The sequence below is a fragment of the Jaculus jaculus genome, chromosome 7, assembly GCF_020740685.1.
Source record: "Jaculus jaculus isolate mJacJac1 chromosome 7, mJacJac1.mat.Y.cur, whole genome shotgun sequence".
Taxonomy (NCBI): domain Eukaryota; kingdom Metazoa; phylum Chordata; class Mammalia; order Rodentia; family Dipodidae; genus Jaculus; species Jaculus jaculus.
Genome location: NC_059108.1, coordinates 91388039 through 91410368, shown reverse-complemented (window position 1 = coordinate 91410368; position 22330 = coordinate 91388039). Strand labels below are relative to the sequence as shown.

Sequence of the window (22330 nt, the reverse complement as noted above, 5' to 3'; positions counted from 1 at the left end):
AGAAAAGAAAAACTTCATCTCATTATTTACTTCTCAAAATCGGACAGAGAGCTACAAGGGGTAAGAAAATGCTAAGACCAAAGGAAAAAGAATGCTGAGAAAAGTATGAAATATAACATAGCAAACATTTTAAAGATATTCTTTTTTTTTTTTAATATATTTGTGGTTGATACTTTTTTTTTTTTAAACATTTTTTTATTTTTTTTTTTATTTATGGGTTTGAGAGAGACAGACACAGAGAGAAAGACAGATAGAGGGAGAGAGAGAGAATGGGCGCGCCAGGGCCTCCAGCCTCTGCAAACGAACTCCAGACGCGTGCGCCCCCTTGTGCATCTGGCTAACGTGGGACCTGGAGAACCGAGCCTCGAACCGGGGTCCTTAGGCTTCACAGGCAAGTGCTTAACCGCTAAGCCATCTCTCCAGCCCTAAAGATATTCTTTAACTGAAGGAATGAGTGTAGGACTTGGATGTTTCTTAGTAAATTCTAAAAATTAAGTGATTTTTCTAAAGTTAATATAAAAACAAAAGGCAAATGATAAAATTCTAATAATTTCTTATATGTACTTATATGAAAAACTAAGATAGTCTTTAAAATAGCTAATAACCTCTGGATTTAATCCATTCTCCCCCCCCCCCCCCCGCAACACAGTCTAGATTTATATAATAATGCAAACCTTAGCAGCATAAATCAGCTTCTTCAAAGCTCCACCTGGTTGATTCTCTACGGAGAATAACAAAAGCACAATTATTTAAGACATGCAGATAATTGCAGTAGCCTTATAAGCCCTCTTCTTATTACAATAAAGAACTTGGAGCTGGGCATGGTAACTCGTTTCGTAATTACAATGTCTGTGAAGCTAAGGCAAGAGGGCTGCCACAAGTTTAAGGGTAGCCCGGGCTACACAATGAGTTTCAGGCAATCCTGGGCTATACAGTTAAACTGTCTCAACAACAACAAAAAGGAATTTAGGGCTGGAGAAATAGCTTAGTGGTTGAACACTTGCCTGTGAAGCCTAAGGACCCTGGTTTGAGGCTCAATTCCCCAGTACCTACATGGGTCAGGGGCACAAGGTAGCGCATGCATCTAGAGTTCATTTGCAGTGGCTAGAGGCCCTGGTTTACCCATTCTCTCTCTCTTTCTGCCTCTTTCTTTGTGAAGGAAGGGAGGGAGGGAGAGAGGAATTTGATATAAGACAGAATGGCCTTGGACCTAACTCCCAGGGAGATAGGTGAACTACAAAAGTATCCAAGTACCATAGAGTCATTATAAGGAATTAGAGAACAAATTAAAGTAATATTACGGCTGGGGAGATTTCTCAGTGGTTAATGCAATTGCCTGCAAAGCCTAAGAATCCAGGTTCTATTCCCCCGCATTCATGTAAAGCCAGATGCACAAAGTGGGACATGCATCTGGAATTCATTTACAGTGGCTAGAGGCCCTGGTATGCCCATTCTCTCGCCCTCTCTCTTTCTTTCTCAAATAAATAAAATATTTAAAGTAATATTAAACAAGCACAAATTCTATTAGAAAAATAATTAATTCTTATATGATAAGGAACAAACTAAACATGGTGGTGCCTGCCTTTAATCCCAGAAGTTGGGAGATTGAGGTAAAAAGATTACTGTGATTGTAAAGCCAGACATGACTATAAAATAAGTTCCAAGTCAGCCTAGACTAGAGTGAAACTCTGCCTCAAAGAACAAAACAAAACAAAAAAAGGAGCCAGGTATGGTTGTGCATGCCTTTAATCCCAGCACTCAGAAGGCAGAGGCAGAGGCAGGAGAATCACCATGAATTCAATGCCACCCTGAGACTACATAGTGAATTCCAGGTCAGCCTGGGCTAGAGTGAGACTCTACCTTGAAAAAACAAACAAAAATAAGTGAAAAACACACATATATTTTTATTACCATCCCCGCTTTATCTTTGATTGTAGTTCATGTATTTATTTATTTGGTGGGGAGAGACTGGGCGCACCAGGGCCTCTAGGCACTGAAAATGAACTCCAGATGCATGTGTTACTTTGTGCATCTCGCTTACATGGGTACTAGGGAATCAAACCTGAGTCTTTTGGCTTTGCAGGCAAGCACCTTAATAGCTAAGCCATCTCTCCAGCCCAATTGTAGTTTCCTTTTTTTTCTTTTCTTTTTTCTTTGTTTTTTTGTTTTGTTTTTCGAGGTAGCGTCTCATTCTAACCCAGGCTAACCTGGAATTCACTATGTAGTCTTAATGTAGTCTCAGGGTGGCCTTGAACTCATGGCAATCCTCCTATCTCTTCCTCCCGAGTCCTGAGATTAAAGGTGTATACCACACCATGCCTGGTTCTGATTCTAGTTTGGTTTTTTTTTTTGTTTGTTTGTTTGTTTGTTTGGAGTTGGGTTTCACTCTAGTTCAGGCTCTCCTAGAATTCACTATGTAGTCTCAGGGTGGCCTCGAACTCCCTGCGATCCTCTTACCTCTGCCTCCCGAGTGCTGGGATTAAAGGTGTGCACCACCACGCCCGGCTTGATTCTAGTTTTTTGACTTCTGTGATTATACAAATGGTCAAAAATGTTAAGTGTAAAATTTTGCACAATTCATTAGGTTTAAATTACATGCCACTCTGGGTGGCAGGATAAAGTCTCATGCTGCCCTATTCCTTTATTCCTGAGACATGAACCCACCCTTCTGTCCAACATATCATTGTGTGTGCCCATTCACTATGATTTCAAGTCCACTCTGAGACTACATACTAAATTTCAGGCTAGCCTTGGAATAGAGAGAGACCCTATCTCAAAATAAATAAATAAAGCTAACAAATTAAAGGATGTGACTTGAGGAAAAAATAAGCAATAAAATGCTAAATGAACCTATATTTTGCCAACTCCAGAGTGTAACCAGCAATGACAATAAGAATTTGGAGTAGCCAAGATTAAGGTACTGTAATCTGTCTAGAGCAAAAGAAGTATCTTGAATTATTGATTCATATAAGCCATTTTTTAAGCTAGTCACACATCCACATGACAAACAGAGAAACAGGCATTAGAATAATTATGATCTAATCTTAAAACTGTTGTAGCAGATAGGTGTAATGCATCAAGAGAACAAAGGTGAAGGTGGCTGGTCAATCTGCCTGAAGGCGAAGTAAAGTTTACTGAAAAAGAATTCTGGCTGAAACCAAACCTAATGAGAGTGCGACAAAAGGACAGTATTGGAAACAGGCAGACTATGCCCAAGCGTAAGTGTATGAAAGGACACAGTGCACACGAGTAAAAGGGTGAGTCATGACAATACCTAAGTGAGCATCATGTTCTGATTCACTCTTCATTTCCAATTCCAAATTACCATCATCTGTTATGTCTTCTCCAAGTACAGTGACCCAGTCTTTCATCTTTAGCAAGCGTTTAATCAAAGACTTGACATTTAGCAAAGGAGAAAAAAAAAGAAGGTAATGACTTATACTAATAGCTTTGCAACTCAGGAATGCACAATTTAAAAGTCAATTCACAGATATACCACCACATAAGCTCTGATTTCCACCCATTATTAAGATGTGAATGGGGGGGCCTGGAGAAATGGCTTAATGGTTAATATGTTTGCCTGCAAAAGGATCCTTGTTCCATTCTCCAGGACCCACATAAACCAGATGCACAAGGGGGTGCATGCATCTGGAGTTCGTTTACAGTGGCTAGAGGCCCTGGCATGCCCATTCTCTCTTTCTCTCTCTGCCTCTTTCTCTCTCTCTCAAAAAAATAAATATATTTTAAAAAATGTTTTTATTTATTTATTTTGAGAGCGACAGACAGAGAATGGGAGTGCCAGGGCCTCCAGCCACTGCAAACGAACTCCAGACACGTGTGACCCCTTGTGCATCTGGCTAATGTGGGTCCTGGGAAATTGAGCCTCGAACAGGTGTCCTTAGGCTTCACAGGCAAGCGCTTAACCACTAAGCTATCTCTCCAGCCCAATAAATATTATTTTTTTAAAAAAGATATATGAATAGTTTTTTAAAATGTAACACTTTTTTGTTGTTCTTTCTTTCTTTAGTTGAGAGCAACAGACAGACAGACAGACAGACAGACACACACACACACACACACACACACACACACACACACACACACAGAATGGGTGCACCAGGGCCTCCAGATACATGTGTCACCTTGTACATCTGGCATACGTGAGTACTGGGGAATCGAGGCTTGAACTGGAATCCTTAGGCTTCACAGACAAGCACCTAACGGCTAAGCCATCCCTCCAGCCCACTCATTGACTTTCTTTTCCTTTTAAGAGGAGTAGTTTTATTAGGAAAATAAAGATGACCATTATATCTTAGTCATAGGATCTCAGAATTCCTATCTTTATTTGCTGGGAAGATGTGACTCTTTTTCATTTTGGTTGCTCATCAAATAGTAAATTTAACATACAGGACCATCTACATGCATATGGTTCTTGCCTCAGATCTTTCATCTGCAGTCATGCTAAAGTCCAAAGGCAATGAGCTAATTCTCTTGTAAAACAGAACAGCAATCAGTGCTCCCTGGGTGCACATTTGTATAAACTGAACTGGGGCATTTTACAGACACCACTTGCTGGCCTTTAAAACTTCCTGTTAGAATTTATGGATACAAGGTAAGCTCACAACCACTTACTGACTTTTAAACACCACAAGATAAAAACCAAAATGAATTATTCCTAAATCAACCACAGTATTTTAAAATGGTTCATTCTTGCTAATTGTAGTATTTTCTTATAAAATTATTCCTCACATGTCAGAAGAAAAGAGTGGCCACTAATAGGCAAGTACATTCTGCACAATAACAGATCTGCAACTGAAACATGTATTTTTTCTTGACATAGCCAAGTAAATAACTGAAGAGTTCAACTGAGATAAAGAGCTCATTTAAAAAAAGATGTAGAGATGGTTCAGTGGTTAAGGAACTTGCCTACAATACATAAGGACCCAGGTTCAATTCCCCAGAACCCATGTAAAGCCAGAATCACAAGGTGGCATATGCATCTGGAGCTTCTTTGTGATGACTAGAAGCCCTGGCATTTCCATTCTCTCTCTTTCTTCCTCCTGCCTCCTTCTTTCTTTTACTCTCTCTCTCAAATACATAAAAATATTTTTGAAAAAAATTTAATGGGAACATTAGAAATTTTCCAATACTAACTCTATAATGCATGACCCATATTCCCCAACAAGGAGGGTCTCTATGGAGGGGACGACAGGGAGGAGGCTATCAATGGTACCAACTTGACTGTATTCACTAAGTACAAAACTAGTAACTTTTTTTTTAAGTTTTCCAACAGTGCTTTTTGGGTTTTTTTTTGTTTTGGTTTGGTTTAGTTTGCTTTTGGTTTTTCAAGGTAGAGTCTCGTTCTAGCCCAGGCTGACCTGGAATTCAGTCTATAGTCTCAGGGTGGCCTAAAACATACAATGATTCTCCTACCTAAGCCTCCCAAGTGCCAGGATTAAAGGCATGCTTCACCATGCCTGGTCTCAGTAGTGCTTTTCTAATTCAAAGGAACAGTTTATAATAATAGAGGAGACATTGCTTCTCAGCCTTCTCAGGCTAAAGTCAAGTGTAACAGTACAAGTAACAAGATGACTGTACCAGACATTTATTTAGAAATATCCACCTAAAACCCCACCCTTCAACCTGTTCCACATTAGAGCAGTACTTGGGGTTTAGAGCTCATTCCTCTTCTGTTTAAGAAGAATCCTATTTAGACTGGAAAAAAAAAAGAAGAAGAAGAAAGAAAGAAAGAAAGAAAGAAAGAGGCAGGGAGGGAGGAACCTAAATTCTTTAAGTAGAGTAAGTATGGCAGGCAGGGGGAGGGGATTACAGATGGATTCAGTATCCACAAGGCCAGGATACCTCCCTCTGCCACTAAATGAATACCAAAATCCATGGATATTCAAGTCCCTTTATCTAAAAGGATATAGTATTTGCATATAACTTATGCACACCTTCTTTTACTTTAAATCATCTCTAGTTCACTCACTTGCAATACCCAATACAACACAAATACAAGGAATTGTTGTACTGTATGATTTAGGGACTCACAAGGGGACTTTATGCATTAAGCATTATGTTCAATACAGATAGGTTTTTTGGCATATTACCAAATTGTTATTGGTTGAGTCAACAATAGATACAAAATCCAGCTGCATGTCAAATCATGAATAAAATTCCTAAACCTAAAATACTAAAAACTCTTACTAGTAATAAAAACTAGCATAAAGGAATTCAATGGAGGGGGATTTGAGAAGAGAAAATGGGTGGTGAGAGGGGATTATGATCATGGTATATTTGTGTGTGTGTGTGTGTGTGTGTGTGTGTGTATGTATGCATATATATATATATAATGAAAGCTGTCCATAATAAGTTAAAACCTGGGCTGGCGGGATGGCTTAGCAGTTAAGGTACTTGCCTGTAAAACCTAAGGACCCAGGTGCAATTCCCCAGTACCCATGTAAGCCAGATACACAAGGTGGCACATGTATCTGAAGTTCATTTGCAGTGGCTGGAGGCCCTGGTGTGCCCATTCTCTCTTTCTCTCTCTCTCAACTAAATATATATATATATAAAGGAGTTTTTAAAATGGTTAAAAACCTAGCATAAATGCATAGTTTTCAAAATGACCACATCCATTTTAGTATTCATATGATATAATATTAATTTTATTATATTACTATTTTATTAATACTGGCATATGAGTATCTGTTTGTAATTTAGAAGCATGAGATTAAAAGAACATGCAGAAGGGGCTGGAGAGATAGCTGAGTGGTTAAGGCACTTGCCTGCAATTCCTAAGAAACTGAGTTTGATTCCCCAAGACCCACATAAAGCCAGATACATAAGGTGGTACATGTGTCTGGAGTTGGTTTGCAGTGGCTGAAGGCCCTGGCACACACATTCTCTCTCTCTCTCTCTCTCTCTCTCTCTCTCTCTCCCCCCCACCCCCTTCAAATAAATAAATAAAATATTTTTTTAAAAGAGGGCCAGAGAGATGGCTTAGCAGTTAGGGTGCATGTCTGTGAGGCCTACGGACCCAGGTTTGATTCTCCAGGTCCCACATAAGCCAGATGCACATGGTAGCACATGTGTCTGAAGGACATTTACAGTGGCTAGAGGCCCTGGCGTGACCATTCTCTCTTCCTCTCTCTCTCCCTCTCTCTCTCTCCCCCTCTCTCCCTCCCTTCTTCCCTCCCTCTGTCTGTCTCAAGTAAATAAAAATAAAATCTTTAGGGCTGGAGAGATGGCTTAGCAGTTAAAGTGCATGCCTGAAGAGCCTAAGGACCCCAGTTTGATTCCCCAGGTCCCATGTAAGCCAGATGCACATGGTGGCGCATGCATCTGGAGTTTGTATGCAGTGGCTAGAAGCCCTGGTGTGCCTATTCTCTCCCTCCTTCTCTCTCTCGGTGGTGCATGCATCTGGAGTTTGTATGCAGTGGCTAGAAGCCCTGGTGTGCCTATTCTCTCCCTCCTTCTCTCTCTCTCTCCCTCATCCCCATCTCTAATTAGTTAATAAAAATAAAATCTTTTTTTTAAAAAAAAGAACAAACAGGAAAAACAAAGTATTAAAAAGTCTTCCTCTCTATGAGATCACTTATCAGTAATAATCCAGACCTGAAGAACAGTGAGTCAGCATACAGACACCATCCATACAATTTTTGAACTTTTTCCAGCCTCTTTTTACCAACAGACACACATGGTAGCATAAAACGGAAAAGTCAAAAATCTTCTTTTCTTTTTTAAATACCTAGACTGAAATACAGGAGACAAAACACACACACACACACACAGGATGTTGATGTACAAATCTTAATACGTTCACCGGGCATGTGAAACCTGACCAAAAATAATGGTGATAAAGAAACAAAGTTACCCAATTTCCAAGAAGTATGAAATTCTGGCTAACTCTGGATTAAAACAGAAGAGCATTCACCTTGACGTGATTTTCTCTGTCTTTCAGAACTTGTTCTGCATGTGCTTTTGACTCTTCAAATGTTATTTTCTGTTTACTGAGTTCACTCACTTGTTCTTCCATCCTTTCAGCTTCCTGTAAGAGCTGAAATGAAAGCCACAGCAGAGAAGTGCAGCTCAATGTAGCACACATATGCTTAGGTCACTTACTTTTACATGTAGAAGCTGCAAAACCACACAGAAGGCAGCGCCGCTACTTGAAGAAAGCTGGATATGGCTCCCATTCTCAAAGAACTTTCAAGATAGTAGAATGTAAAATAACAGGCAAATATTCAAAGGACTTACAAGTAAATTTTTATCAAATGCAAGGTCTTAGAACACATGTATCTGTTAAGTCTGGTAATTTCTTACCATCCTTATGTTCCATATAACAATGCTAGGGCTGAACTTGCATCAATTTTTTTTAATCATTGGACTGTTTTGTACTGAAAATACATACCCCTAAAGATATCATCAATCTATAACAGATAATATGCAATTTATAATGGGCAATGGCAGCCCATGCCCTGGGCTGCAGAGTGAGGTACAGTCTAGGCAAAGCTTATGTTAAGACCATGTCTACAGAAAAAAGAAGGGTACAGGTAATGGAAAAGAAAGGATCACTTTTCACTACAGCTTGACAAATTTAACATGCGGTTTACCACTAAAAGAAAAGGAAATAAAGAAAAGGAGATGAGAACAGAAAGGGAGAAAAGGGGAACTTAATAGGATAGTATTGTATATATGTAAGTAGAAGAACAGATTAATGGGGGTGAAAAGGCCTAAGTGAGATCAGGGGAAGAGACTGAGTAAAGGATAGGTGGAGGGAGAGCTAATCAAAATCTATGAGGATATAAATAAGTCACATGGAAACCTACTCTTTTGGACAATGGAACACTCAAAAGCCATAGATTGTTACTTGAGAGCCAGACATGGTGGTGCATGCCTTTAATCCCAGCACTCAAGAGGAAGAGGTAGGAAGATCACCATAAGTTCGAGGCCATCCTGAAACTATATAGTGAATTCCAGGTCAGCCTGAGCTAGAGTGAAACCCTACCTTGAAAAAAAAAAATTGTTACTATAAAATTTTCAGTGCCAGAGATGAGATCCCTTCCAGGGAGTTGTTGGCCAGGGAGGTCCCTGATGCCCCCAAAATATTAAAGGCCATTGCTGAGGTCCTTGGTTTTCCACCAGGAATAGATGGTAAGACCCTATTGCTGAAGACTCCACATACTCGGGCTGTAAGACCACTGAGAAATCCTGCTGGAGCTGGACTGAAAACCTCCTCTGTGTAGACCAGCTGGAAAAAGCTATACTGCATGCAGTTCAATGGGTGAGAGAAACACCAGTGGAGATAAACAATAGTGGGCGCTGCAAGCCTTAAATGTGGCCAGCCAGGCCAAATGAGCCAACTGGTGCAATAGTGGCATGTCTGTTATGGGGGAAACCAACCTCCCACTAACTTGACTAGAGGCACATTCCATGGGAGGGAATATATCCCTGATACTAAAAACCTATAACAATGGTAGTTATGAGTCCTAGGAGTTTATCATCTGCTGCTGTCTGGCTAAAAGTATATACTATGCTCACCAAACTGCCCAGTAAGCACTTCTCTTAATGTTTATACCCATATATTAATGCTACTCTCACTTTTGGTTAGAAAACCTTCGTTGTTCAGATGGCAATGACCTTAGGATGACTCAGAAGGCACTGTGGGGCTGAGAAGAAGTGACAGAGGAGAGCTCAGCACTGAAATATCTCTATCACAACTTCCAACGCTCAGAGTTCATTGTAGAAGAAGTGGCAGAAAGAATGTTAAGAGCCAAAGGAAGGGTAGGACTCCTTACAACATGCTCCTCCAGACACAAAATGGCAGGGATATCCATGACCTCACAGTGCCTGACACTACTTACACAAGACCATCATAGTAGGAAGAAAAGACCATGACATCAAAATAAATGAGAGATGGATTGAGAGGGGAAGGGATATGATGGAGAGTGGAGTTTCAAAGGGGTAAATGGGGGAAGGGAGGGAATTATCATGGGATATCATCTACAATTAGGGAAGTTGTCAATAAAAAACAGGAAAAAAAAGCCCAATCTGTTGGGCTTGCCTCAAAAAAAAAATGAATAAAAACATTGAATATTTTAAAAGATGGAAAGGAGAGGAGGCAAAAGATACTTGTAAAAGTACAAAGTAGAAAGAGAGCAATGAACAATGATGAGGAAAAGACTTAGCAGAGCAAAAAGAGCAGAATATAAGCCAGAAGGTGAAAAGCTGAAGGTAAGATGATCTGATACAACCAAGAAAAGCTCATGATTTGAAGGTGCTAATAATAGGGACATGTAGGAATGAAAAAAGAGAACAAGCCAAAAGCTTATTTAAAAAAAAAAAAACTACATTATTGGGGACAGGGTCTGACTGGTCCCAGGCTAACCTTGGAACCCATTTCAGACTAGAAATCTCAACCTCCTAGTTGACAAGATTCAGGGTGTGGAGCAACACACACCCTTAGGAACTTTGGCTTTATTAGATTATCTGATTATTTTAATGTTCACGCTTGTATAAATACTCTGTGCTGGTTTTGAACGTGCATACTGCACAGTTGAATTTTAGAATTTGTCAGTAATTTGCTTGACAGAGTCCACTAAAATACCTAAATAGCAGGCAAACTCAACACCTAGGGCCACTCCTCCTGTTTCTCTTGGGTATATGAGCTACACCAGGTACCTTAAACCCCTACACCAAAGATATATAAAGTTGGATTTACACAACAAAGAACAGTGCAGATAATTAGAAAACTCAAACATCAAATTAACTCAAGGTGCAAAAATCTCTACATTATAATATAAGAAACAAAAAAATCAAGACAATACAATCCCACCAAAAAATTATAAATCTCTGAGAAACGACCTTCAGTGAAACTGCTTTAGATGAAATGCCTGACAAAGATTTCAGGAAAAAAAAAAAAAAGGTCACTGGGGCTGGAGAGATGGCTTAACAGTTATGTCATTTTCCTGCAAAGCCAAAGGATCCCAGTTCAACTCTCTAGGACTCACTTAAGCCAGATGCACAAGGGAGCACATGCATCTTTAGTTCATTTGCAGTGGCTGGAGGCCCTGGTGTACACATTCTCCCTCTCTCTCTCCCTCTTTCTCTCAAATAAATAAATAAAATATATTTTTACAAATGATTATATTGATACTCAAAGAAATCAAGGAAACAGGGAAGAAAACAAACTCCTGAGAACACAGGAAACCAACTTAATAAAATAAGGAGGTCAATACAAAACATGAGTAAGAAATAATGAAAAAAGAAACAGTCAGAAATATTAGAAATGAAAAACAGAGTGAGTCAAGTATCAAACTCTGTAGAAAGTCTCACCAGTAGAATGGATCAAGGAGAGGACAGAATAGCTAAACTAGAAGACCAAGTAACAGATCTAATACAGTCCAACAAAGAAAAGGACAAACTAATAGGAAGGCATGAATGGGAATTTCAAGATATTTGGGACATGTGAATAGATCAAACATAAGAATTCAGGGCATAGTAGAAGACATAGCAGGTATTTTCAACAAAATCATAGAAGAAAACTTCCCCCACGTAGGGAAAGTGATGCCACTACAGCTACAGGAAGCCTACAGAACTTGAAGCAGACAAAAGTAGGAAAGAACCTATCACCATCATATTACAACTAACCTACAAAACACACAAACCAAAGAAAATATATTGAAAGCAATTAGAAAAATCAAGTCACATAAAAAGGCAAGTCCATCAGGAACACAGCAGATTACTCAACACAAACTTTGAAAGCCAGAAGGGCTTGGAATGATGTATTCCAAGTTCTGAAAGATAACAACTGTCAACCAAGATTACTTTATCCTGAAAAGCTATCCATCCAAATAGATGAAGATATAAAAACACTCCACAACAAAAGCATGATAAAGGAATACACGAATAAAACCAGCTCTATAGTAAACTCTTGAAAGGATCCTCCAGGCTGAAGAGAATGTAAAACACACACATAAGGAACCTGGAAAAAACAAACCATACTCAAATACTAGTTAATACATGAGAGCAAAGGTAAAGCCAGAACTACAAAACAAGAAGAATGGCAAGAATAAACACACACCTTTCAATAATAACTCTTAATATCAGTGGCCCCAATGCCCCAACCAAAAGACACAGATTTTCCGACTGGTATAAAAAGCAGGATCTCTCCATTTATTGACTCCAAGAAACTCACCTTTCCACAAAAGATGGACACTGTCTTAGGGTGAAAGACAGATTGGACAATGGTGTTTCAAGCAAACAGGCCTAGAAAACAAGTAGGTGCTGCTATCCTAATATCTGACAGGGTAGACTTCAGACCAACATTACTTTGAAAAGATAAGAAATGTCACTTTATACTGATTAAAGGAACAGTACAACAGGAGAATATTACAATCCTAAATGTATATACACCTAACATGGGGGCTCCCAATTTCATCAAACAAATACTGTTAGAACTAAGGTCACAGATAATACCAAACACAGTTGTAGTGGGTGATTTCAACACCCCAGTCTCATCAATTCACAGGTCATCCCAGCACAAAAAAAAAAACAGAGAAACACCTGGATTAAATGATGTCATGGAACAAATAGACCTAACATATCTACAGAACATTCCATCCAAATGCTGCAGAACACATACTTTTCTCAGCAGCACGTGGAACATTCCCTAAAATAGACCACATATTAGGACATAAAGCAAATCAACAAATAAGGAAAACTGAAATCATTCCTTGCATGCTATCTGATCACAATGGGATTAAAGCTACAAGTAAACAGCAAGAAAAGCTATGAAGCATACACCAAATGATGAACACTGAATAATACATTACTAAATGATAAATAGGTCAATGAAGAAATCCAAAAGGAAATAAAAAAATTTACAAAATGGTTGAAGAGATGGCTTAGCAGTTAAGGTGTTTGCCTGTGAAGCCCAAGGGCCCTGTTCCGATTCCCTAGGAGCCATGTAAACCAGATGCACAAGGGGCATAAGTGTCTGGAGTTTGTTTGCAGTGGCTAAAGGCCCTGGTGTGCCCACTCTCTCTCTGCCTGTCTCTCTTTGCTCGCTCACTCTCACTCTCTTCTCTCTTTCTCTTTCCTTGCAAATAAGTAAATAAAATTTTTTTAAGTTAAAAATAATTCACAGAATCAAATGATAATAAGAACACAACATACCAAAACCACTGGGACACAATGAAGGCAGACTTAAGAAGAAAATTTATAGCCTTAAGTGCCTATATAAGAAATTAGAAGCTGGACCATCAACCAAGGACATTCAAATGCGAATACTAGAGCGATTTCGTTTTCTCCCCCCACCCCTCTGCCCTCCTCCCCCCTCCATGTTGTTGTTGTTGTTGTTGTTATTATTATTATTATTATTATTATTGCTTCTCTTTAGAAAACACTTGTGGTTGATCAATTCATAGAGAAAAGGGGCTTTACTTCTTGTTCTGCTGTTTAATAGCTGTATGATGCTGAAAAGAATTAGTAACTTCTGGGGACTGGAGAAATGGCTTAGAGGTTATGGCATTTGCCTGCAAAGCCTAAGGACCCAGGCTCAATTTCCCAGGACCCACGTAAGCCAGATGCACAGGGGACACATGTGCCTGGAGTTCGTATGCAGTGGCTGGAGACCCTGGCGTGCCCATTCTCTCTCATAAATAAATTAATAAGTAAATAAATAAAATATTTTTTTAAAAAAGAAAAGAAATTAGAAGCTGGGAGTGGTAGTTCATGGCTTTAATGTCAGCATTTGGGAGGCAGAAGTAGGGGAACAACCATGAGTTCGAGGCTACCCTGAGACTACATAGTGAATTCCAGGTCAGCCTAGGCTAGAGCAAGACTCTACCCCAAAATAAAAACAAAAGAAAAGAAAAAAATTTAGAAAGGTCATAAGTAAACAACTTAATGTTTCATCTTAAGGGCATAGGGGGAAAAGAAAAGAATAAAGCAAACCAAAAATCAGTAGATAAGAAGAAATGATAAAGATTAGGGCAGAAATTAGTGAAACAGAAACCAAAAAAGCAATACAAAGAATTAATGAAACAAAGAGTGGGTTCTTTGAAAGGATAAACAAGATTGATAAACCCTTAGCAAATCTGACCTAAAGAAAGAGAGAAGAGACAAAAACTTATAAAATTAGAGATAAAAAGGCACCCTCATTACAACAGATACCAAAGAAATTCAGAAAATCACAGGAACATACTTTAAGAACATATACTGCACTAAGTTTGAAAACCTGAAAGAAATGGATAATTTCCTTGATTCATATAACCTACCAAAATTAAATCAAGATGACATTAAACACTTAAATAGACTATTAACAAGTATGGAGATCCAAACAGTTATTAAAAAAAAAAATCTCCCAACTGAAAAAAGTCCAGACCCATATGGATTCACTGATGAATTCTACCAGACCTTCATGGAAGAACTAACACCAATACTTCTCAAACTTTTCCATAAAATAGAAAAGGGAGGAATAATACCAAACTCCTTCTATAAAGCCAGCATCATCATAACAAAGCAGAACAAGAAAAAAGGAAATTATAGACCAATTTCCTTCATGAACATACAGGCAAAAATTCTCAACAAAATGTAAGAATATGTCAGAAAGATCATTCACCCCAACCAAGTAGGCTTTATCCCAGAAATGCAGGGATGGTTCAACATATGCAAATGGAAAAATGTAATGCACTAAATAAGTGGATTGAAGGGATGGCTTAGTGGCTAAAGAGTTTGCCTTCAAAGCCAAAGAACCCAGGTTCGATTCCCCAGGATCCACATTAGCCAGATGCACAAGGGGTGCATGCGTCTGGAGTTCATTTGCAGTGGCTGGAGGCCCTGGCACACCCGTTTTCTCTCTCTCTCTCTCTCTCGCTCTCTCTCTCTCCCTCCCTCCCTCTTTCTCTGTCAAATACATAAATAAATAAAAATAACATATTTATAAAAAATGGATTGAAGGACAAAAATTACATGATCATCTCAAGAGATGCAGAAAAAGCATAACAAAATCCAACGTCCTTTCAGTATAAAATTCCTACAGAAACTGGGAACAGAAGGAATATATCTCAACATAGTAGAATCTATTTACAACAAACTCATGAAGAAAAATGTGAAACATTTCCACTAAAATCAGGAACAAGATAAGGGTGTCCACTGTTTCCACTTGTATTTAATATAATACTGGAAGTCTTAGCCACACCAATAAGGCAACAGATACACATAAAAAGGATACAAATTGGAAAGTAAGAAGTCAAATTATCATTCTTTGTAGATGATATGATTCTATACATAAAGGACCCTAAAGACTCTACCAGCAAACTGTTAGAGCTGATAAACACATATAGCCATGTAGCAGGATACAAAATAAACACACAGAAATCAGTAGCCTTCCTATATACTAACAAAACAAACACACAGAGGATGAAATTAGGGAATCAAGCCCATTTACCATTGCCTCAAAAAAATAAATACATAAAGTACCTTGGAATAAACCTAACCAAGGAAGTGAAGGATTCTTACCATGAAAATTTTAAGATACTCAAGCAAGAAATTGCAGAAGACTCTAGGAAATGGAAAGACATCCCATGTTCTTGGATTGGAAGAATCAATATTGTGACAATGACAATCTTACCAAAAACAATCTACACATTTAATGCAATACCCATAAAAATCCCAAGGGCATTCTTCACAGAAACAGAAAAAGCAATCCTAAAATTCATTTGGAAGCACAAAAAAACTCAACTATAAAAAACAATTTTGAGGGCTGAAGAGAGATGGCTTAGTGGTTAAGCACATGCCTGTTAAGCCTGGTTCAAGGCTCAATTCCCCAGGACCCACGTTAGCCAGATGCACAAGGGTGTGCACACATCTGGAGATCGTTTGCAGCACCTGGAGGCCCTGGCACGTCCATTTACTCTCTATGTGCCTTTCTCTCTCTGTCTGTCGCTCTCAAATAAATAAATAAACCAAAAAAGCAGGTGACATAAAAGGTTCCCTAACAGCCATTATTTCCCAAAAGCAACAATAGAAATAGACGACAATGGAATACTATCAAAATTTTATGAAAAAACACAGTCCCGATATATATTCAACCAAAATATCAATAATCAGAAAAGACAAACCAGAAATTTTCAGGCATACAAGTTCTAAAAAAAAAAAAATTACCTCCCACACCTCCTTCTCGGGAAGCTAATGAAAAGCATTAACCACAAAAGGACAAGTTTCAGATACAGGAACCTGAATATCCAGACTAGGAAAAGTCAAGGGTGTGCTCAGCAGAGGTGAGAGAAGGGAAGTCCCAGGACAAAAGAAACCTAACAGACCAACAGGATATGATCTGATTGGATCAAGAGGATCTAAACCCCTAGAACTGCATCAAGGAAAAAATATATATACATGATGCTGAGCCAGGCATGGTGGCTCACATCTATAATCCCAGCACTTGAGAGGCTAAACATCACCTGAGTTCCAGGGTAGGCTGGGCTATAGTGTGAGGCTGTAGAGATGGGGAGTGGAGGGAGGGAAGGTGGGAAAGAAACAGACTAGCCAAAGCATTTGAATAACATTTTAACATTTACATCTCTAGTAGAGAGTGTACTAATGGATTACAGATATTATAGGAAGAAATATTTATAAACCAGGGGCAAAATAAAATGCTGGATTCCAGAGTAAGATAGAATCAAGGCATAGCATATGTCTGACTAATATTAGAGAATCATAATATAATCAAAATATTTTCCCACTTTTTTAGTAAAACAGAAGACATACATGTGAGACTGCCTATGTATGCAGGCAGGGAAGAAAGGAAACAATGGCTAAATTCTCATTTGACCTTTTAGGCCCCTGATTGGCAGCTTTGCTAACCCAATAGGTTCTACATACCCCCTTTAGTCTAGGTTTGAGGAGTTGGTGTTAGCTGCTCTGTGCTATGATTACCAAACTTCTAGATGTCCTGGCTTCCTTCCTTCCTAGGAGAAGACAGTGCCAGATGTGTAACAGACACCAATGTATGCATGGAAAGTGTCCTACTCTTTTGCTCTCCAAGAAAAGCCTACTCAAAAAATAAATAAATAAATAATAAGCAAATGAAAGACAAGCCTACTCGTTATAGGACTCCATTCATGGGTCAGTCAGGAATTTGCCTAGAACACTTACAATTTATAATCACATTTTGAAGAATCTTTACAGAGTACGAACCTGTTTCTGGCTTTCTTGAAGTTGAGAATTCTCATTCAGGACATTTTTCATTGCTCCCTTGAGCCGTTCTTCATTGATTTGAAAAATTCTGAAAGTTGTTTTGGCCTAAGTAAAGCCAAAAATATTGAGTTTATAATAATTCAACTTAACACCACAGTTCACCTTTACACATTCTCCCTAGACGTGAAATTTAAGCAAAGGAAAAAAAAGTCAATATTAATGGCAGAGGCAGCATGGCATAGCAGAATAAAGACTGAGCAAGAATCAGGGCCTGGTCAGCCTTTATACTTATATGCACTTGGATAGACTTCACCTTCCACATACTATGTAGCAAACTTGTAAACTACTTACTGTCTCTCTCCTCCCACAGTTTTTTTTTTGTTTTGTTTTGGTTTGGTTTGGCTTTGGTTTTTCAAGGTAGGGTTTCACTTTAGCCCAGGCTGACCTGGCATTCACTATGTAGTAGTCTCAGGCTGGCCTCAAACTCATGGAGATCCTCCTACCTCTGCCTCCCAAGTGCTGGGATTAAAGATGTGCACCACCACACCTAGCTCTCCTCCCACAGTTTAAACGTCATGAGGGCTTTTTTTTTCCCCATTAATGTTAAGTGTCTTCAATAGTGCTCAGTATACAACTATAGCCTATACTTATCCAGTAAAAGTAAACTTTTTGAGGTATTTCATATAAAAAAGTATATCTAAGATCCCTGATATCTAAAATACTAAAATGGTATGTTACTACCTAGTAATAAGAATAATGGCAAAATATAAATGATTTTCAAAAACAAAAGAATTAGACTAATCCAACTTACTTCAGCTACTTGTGTTTTTAGGGATTTTAATTCATCTTCTAGAGACTGTATTCTTTTTGAAATATCTGCCATCTAAAAAGACAGTATTAGTTAACAAACATTTATAAGCCCCTTCAGTTTCCAAAACACCACACATATTAGATACAGTAATCTGAGGGCTCAAATGAAGAAGTCAGTTTATTTAGCAACTACTGAGAATGTCTTTATGAGTTATATAACCATGGTAAATTGTCCCAACTTTGATATTTTGAAGAAATTATGCAGGTTCAAGATAATAAGTCCATCAACATCACATTTTACTATATAATTTCATATACACATTAATATTTTCTTTAAGCCATATTTTAAGTGGAAAACCAAGTTATAATGTTCTTATTTTTAAAATTTTTTTTATATTTTACTTCTGTTTATTTATTGGAGAGAGAGGGGCAGATAGTGAGGGGGAGAGAGAACAGGCACACAGCAAACTCCAGATGCATGTGCCACCTTGTGTATCTGGCTTATGTGAGTCCTGGGGAATCGGACCTGGGTCCTTTGGCTTTACAAGCAAGAGCCTTAACTGCTAAGCCATCTTTCTAGCTCTCACATTCTTAACATATCCTTTAAAAAAAATTATTTATTTTATTTGCAAGCAGAAGAGAGACAGAGAGAGAGACAGAAAGAGAGAAAATAGGCATACCAAGGTCTCTAGCCACTGTAAACAAACTCCAGATACATGTACCACTTTGTGTATCTGGCTTTATGTGGGCACTGGGGAATCAAACCTAAGTCCTTTTGCTTTGTAGGTAAATGCCTTAACTGTTGAGCCATCTCTCCAGCCCGTTAACTATCTTTTAAGGAAAAAAATTCACTAGGTAAGTGATTACTCAACTTATATTACTTACATGTTAACTCCATAGCAAATAGAGAAAATTTCTATATGAATAGGCAAGAAAGCTGAGTACTGTGGTGCATATCTTAAGAATCCTAGTACTGGGCTGGAGAGATGGTTAGCGATTACGCACTTGCCTGTGAAGCCGAAGGACCCCAGTTCAAAGCTCAATACCCCAGGACCCACATTAGCTAGATGCACAAGGGGGCACATGCGTCTGGAGTTCATCTGCAATGACTGGAGGCCCTGGAATGCCCATTCTCATTCTCTCTCTCCTCTCTCTCTCTCTCTCTGTTACTCTCAAATAAATCAATAAAAATAAACAACAACAAAAAAAAAGAATCCTAGTATTTGGGAAGCAAAGACAGGAGAATCATGAGTTAAAGTCAGGCTGGGTTACATAATGAGTTCAAGACCAGAGTAGGCTATATAGCAAGACCCTGTCTCAACAGGCAAAAAATCAAAACCAATAAGAAAAAAGGAATAAGCAAAAACACTCTATATGAAAATATCTAAGAACTAAGAAGAATGGGTGTGGAGTCTTATACTGTACTTTACAGCACTGGCTGCATTTTTTAGTACATGGATTTTCTTAGTCCTCACTGCCCCCCCCCCACATAGGTTTGGTCTATTTTTTTATTTTATTATTTGCACATATGTGAGTGTGCACAAGCACTTGCACCAGGGTGTTTTGCCACTATGAATACACTCTGAACTCATGGGCTTTAGGTGAGTGCTCAGGAGTCAAACCCAGGCTGGCAGGCTTTTGCAAGTAAGCATCCTTAACCACTGAGCAATCTCCCAAGCCTTTAACTGCTTGTTTGTTTAGTTTTTGGAGACAGAATCTTAGCTTTCTACATAGCCCAAGCTGACCCCCTGCCTCTGTTTCCCAAATGCTGGGATAAGTCTGTGCAAGTATGCCTGGCTTGTATGTAATATTTTAATCAATGTCAGATTAATTAAAACTCAATAATTTTTTGTATCTCCTCCTCAAATATGAAAACCTTACCAATTCATCTTGTTCAGAATTTTTACTTTTCTCTTCTTGTAGCTCTTTTTCTAGAACAAGTATTTCATCCTCAAGATTAGATTTGGATCTCTGAAGCTTTTTGTAGACTGCCTAAAACAGAAAGCCAGCTTTAACAAAACACATGAGATTTTCTGGTTAGGGGAAAATCAGATGAGCCTAATCAAACGCGTGATAATAAGTACATTATGCATTTGCTCATTTTATAATATGAACATAACAGAGAGTCTAGCAGTGGTCAGCAAACTTTTGTAAAGATAGCAGATGTGGCAGGCTTGTAGGCTCCTCCATCTTTGTCACGAATATTCAAGTGTGTCAAGGAAACGAGAAACAAAGACAACCCCTAAATGAATTAACATGGTCTCACTACAATAAGACTTTCATTCATAAAACAGATGGGAAATCCACTATGCAGTTTGCCAACCTCCACCCCTAAGCATGTTAAAAGTCATTACAGGAAAAAATTACAAATAATTATCATTTAATGTAAAGCACAATATAAACAACAAAATCAGAATTGCTTCACCATATTTTCCACTAAGTGACATGTTTTCTTTTTCATTTAAAGTGATTAGTTGTTAGATTATGCCAACTGGATTTTAAATACTATCATTAACATACCTTTGATATTTGCAATCCTTCAACAAACTTGTTTTTAAAAAAAAATCAAAAGATATTATAGTAGTTAAAACAATTATTCATATATATTTCCCTAAATTTAACTATTTCATTATAGGTCTTCCCTGGCTTGACTCAGTATTATTCTATAGGCTTAATTTTTTTTTTTTATCTACAGAATCAATTATCAAACTTTCTAAAAACGGTATTGCATTGTAGTTTGTATTTAATTATAATTATTATACCTAAAAAATTTATTAAATTACTAAAATTTGAGAAAATTTTCTAAAATATACAATTCAACCAAAAATTCAACTACTTTTACTTCTAGCAATAAACAAATCTGTGTCTTTATTTTATCTGTAACCTGGAGCGTCAGCAAATACTAGTCTTTACTACCCAGTTGCTGCTCTTCTGTATCATAACAATGTTTTCTAAAATTCTTTAATGGGGCTGAAAAAACAGCTCAGCATTAAAGGCACTTACTTGCAAAGCCCGATGACCTGGGTTCCTTTCCTCAATGCCCACATAAAGTCAGATGCACAAAGTGGTAAATGTATCTAGAGTTTGTTTACAATGGCAGGAGTCCCTGGAGAGTGCCTCATTCTCTCTCTCCTCCTTTCTCTCTCTGTTTCTCACTCTACTGTGTGTGTGTGTGTGTGTGTGTGTGTGTCTCCAATAAAGAAAAAAATTTTAAACTTAAAAAAAAAAATTCTGTTTAGAGTTTTTCATTTTGTTTTGTTGTGCTTTTTAAGAAACAATATCTCAGCCAGGAGTGGTGGAGCATGCCTTTAATCCCAGCACTTGAGAGGCAGAGATAAGAGGAACACTATGAGTTCAAGGCTACCCTGAGACTACATAGTAAATTCCAGGTTAGCCTGAGCTAGAGTGAGACCCTACCTGAGGAAAGAAAAAGAAAAAGAAAGAAAGAAACAATATCTTAACTTATAACCTAATCTGGCTAGGAACTTAGTGTGTAGCCTGAGATGACTTTGAATTTGCAATCCTCCCACCTCAACCTCCCATGTACTGGAATTACAGACATGCACCACCACACTAGGCTAAATCCCTTTAATAAGGAAATTAATAAATTACCACTGGAACAGAACTGATAGCAGGTCAACAAATAAAACAAAAACAATTTGACCAAGTTCTTGAGGACATTAATGGGTAACAACTGAAGAAAGGAAAGATTACAAAATTCATTAGAATCTCATTTACAACATCCTTCAGACTATATATAAGGATTTTTCAAATCCTGACACACAGGCTTTCTGATGATTACACACATCAGTGACTGAGGACTGCCATGCTGGCGAATACAAGCACAGGTACAGGGTCTACCTTAGTGAGCAAATGGCAGGAGCAGGCTCTCTCTACTGTCCTTTGTCACTACTCTGTTCTTACAACACTTCTATCACCAAAGAGTAATAGGCCACTCCCATCCCTTCTCCTATAAAAACCTATAAACCATCACACCTTTCTTCTGAATGAAACCTGGCCCAGGAGAGGCAACAGTATGTATCTCTGCCCTGCACCTCATTCCATGGCATCACATTGGCAGCTTAAAACTGGATGTGGTGGTATAACTGTACCACAAAACTCAGCACAGGCAGTTCTCAAACATCTGCCAGCATGCCACTACTAATAATGTAAACCTTCAGTTAGCTCCTACTATCTTGGGGCTGACAAAAAGGCAATACTGTTACAATTCATGTAATTATTTTCAAGTATTCCTACATGTATGAAAATAAATCCAATTCCTCCTTTCTGGAGCAAACTGTGTCAAAAAAAGAAAGAA

General features: G+C 38.3%; 1 protein-coding gene across 10 annotated transcripts in view; it reads right to left on the bottom strand.

The window, feature by feature from the left end:
* The window catches only part of Mia2 (MIA SH3 domain ER export factor 2), a 124542-nt gene that overhangs the window by 47166 nt on the left and 55046 nt on the right, over positions 1-22330 (bottom strand). For all 10 annotated transcript variants that reach the window (XM_045154259.1, XM_045154256.1, XM_045154260.1 and 7 more), the window contains 6 exons: positions 19894-20004; positions 18014-18085; positions 17203-17307; positions 7937-8059; positions 3275-3395; positions 675-721 (listed from right to left, as the gene is read on the bottom strand). In XM_045154259.1, the coding sequence (XP_045010194.1) occupies positions 675-721; positions 3275-3395; positions 7937-8059; positions 17203-17307; positions 18014-18085; positions 19894-20004 (579 nt within the window). The remainder of the gene's footprint in view (positions 1-674; positions 722-3274; positions 3396-7936; positions 8060-17202; positions 17308-18013; positions 18086-19893; positions 20005-22330) is intronic.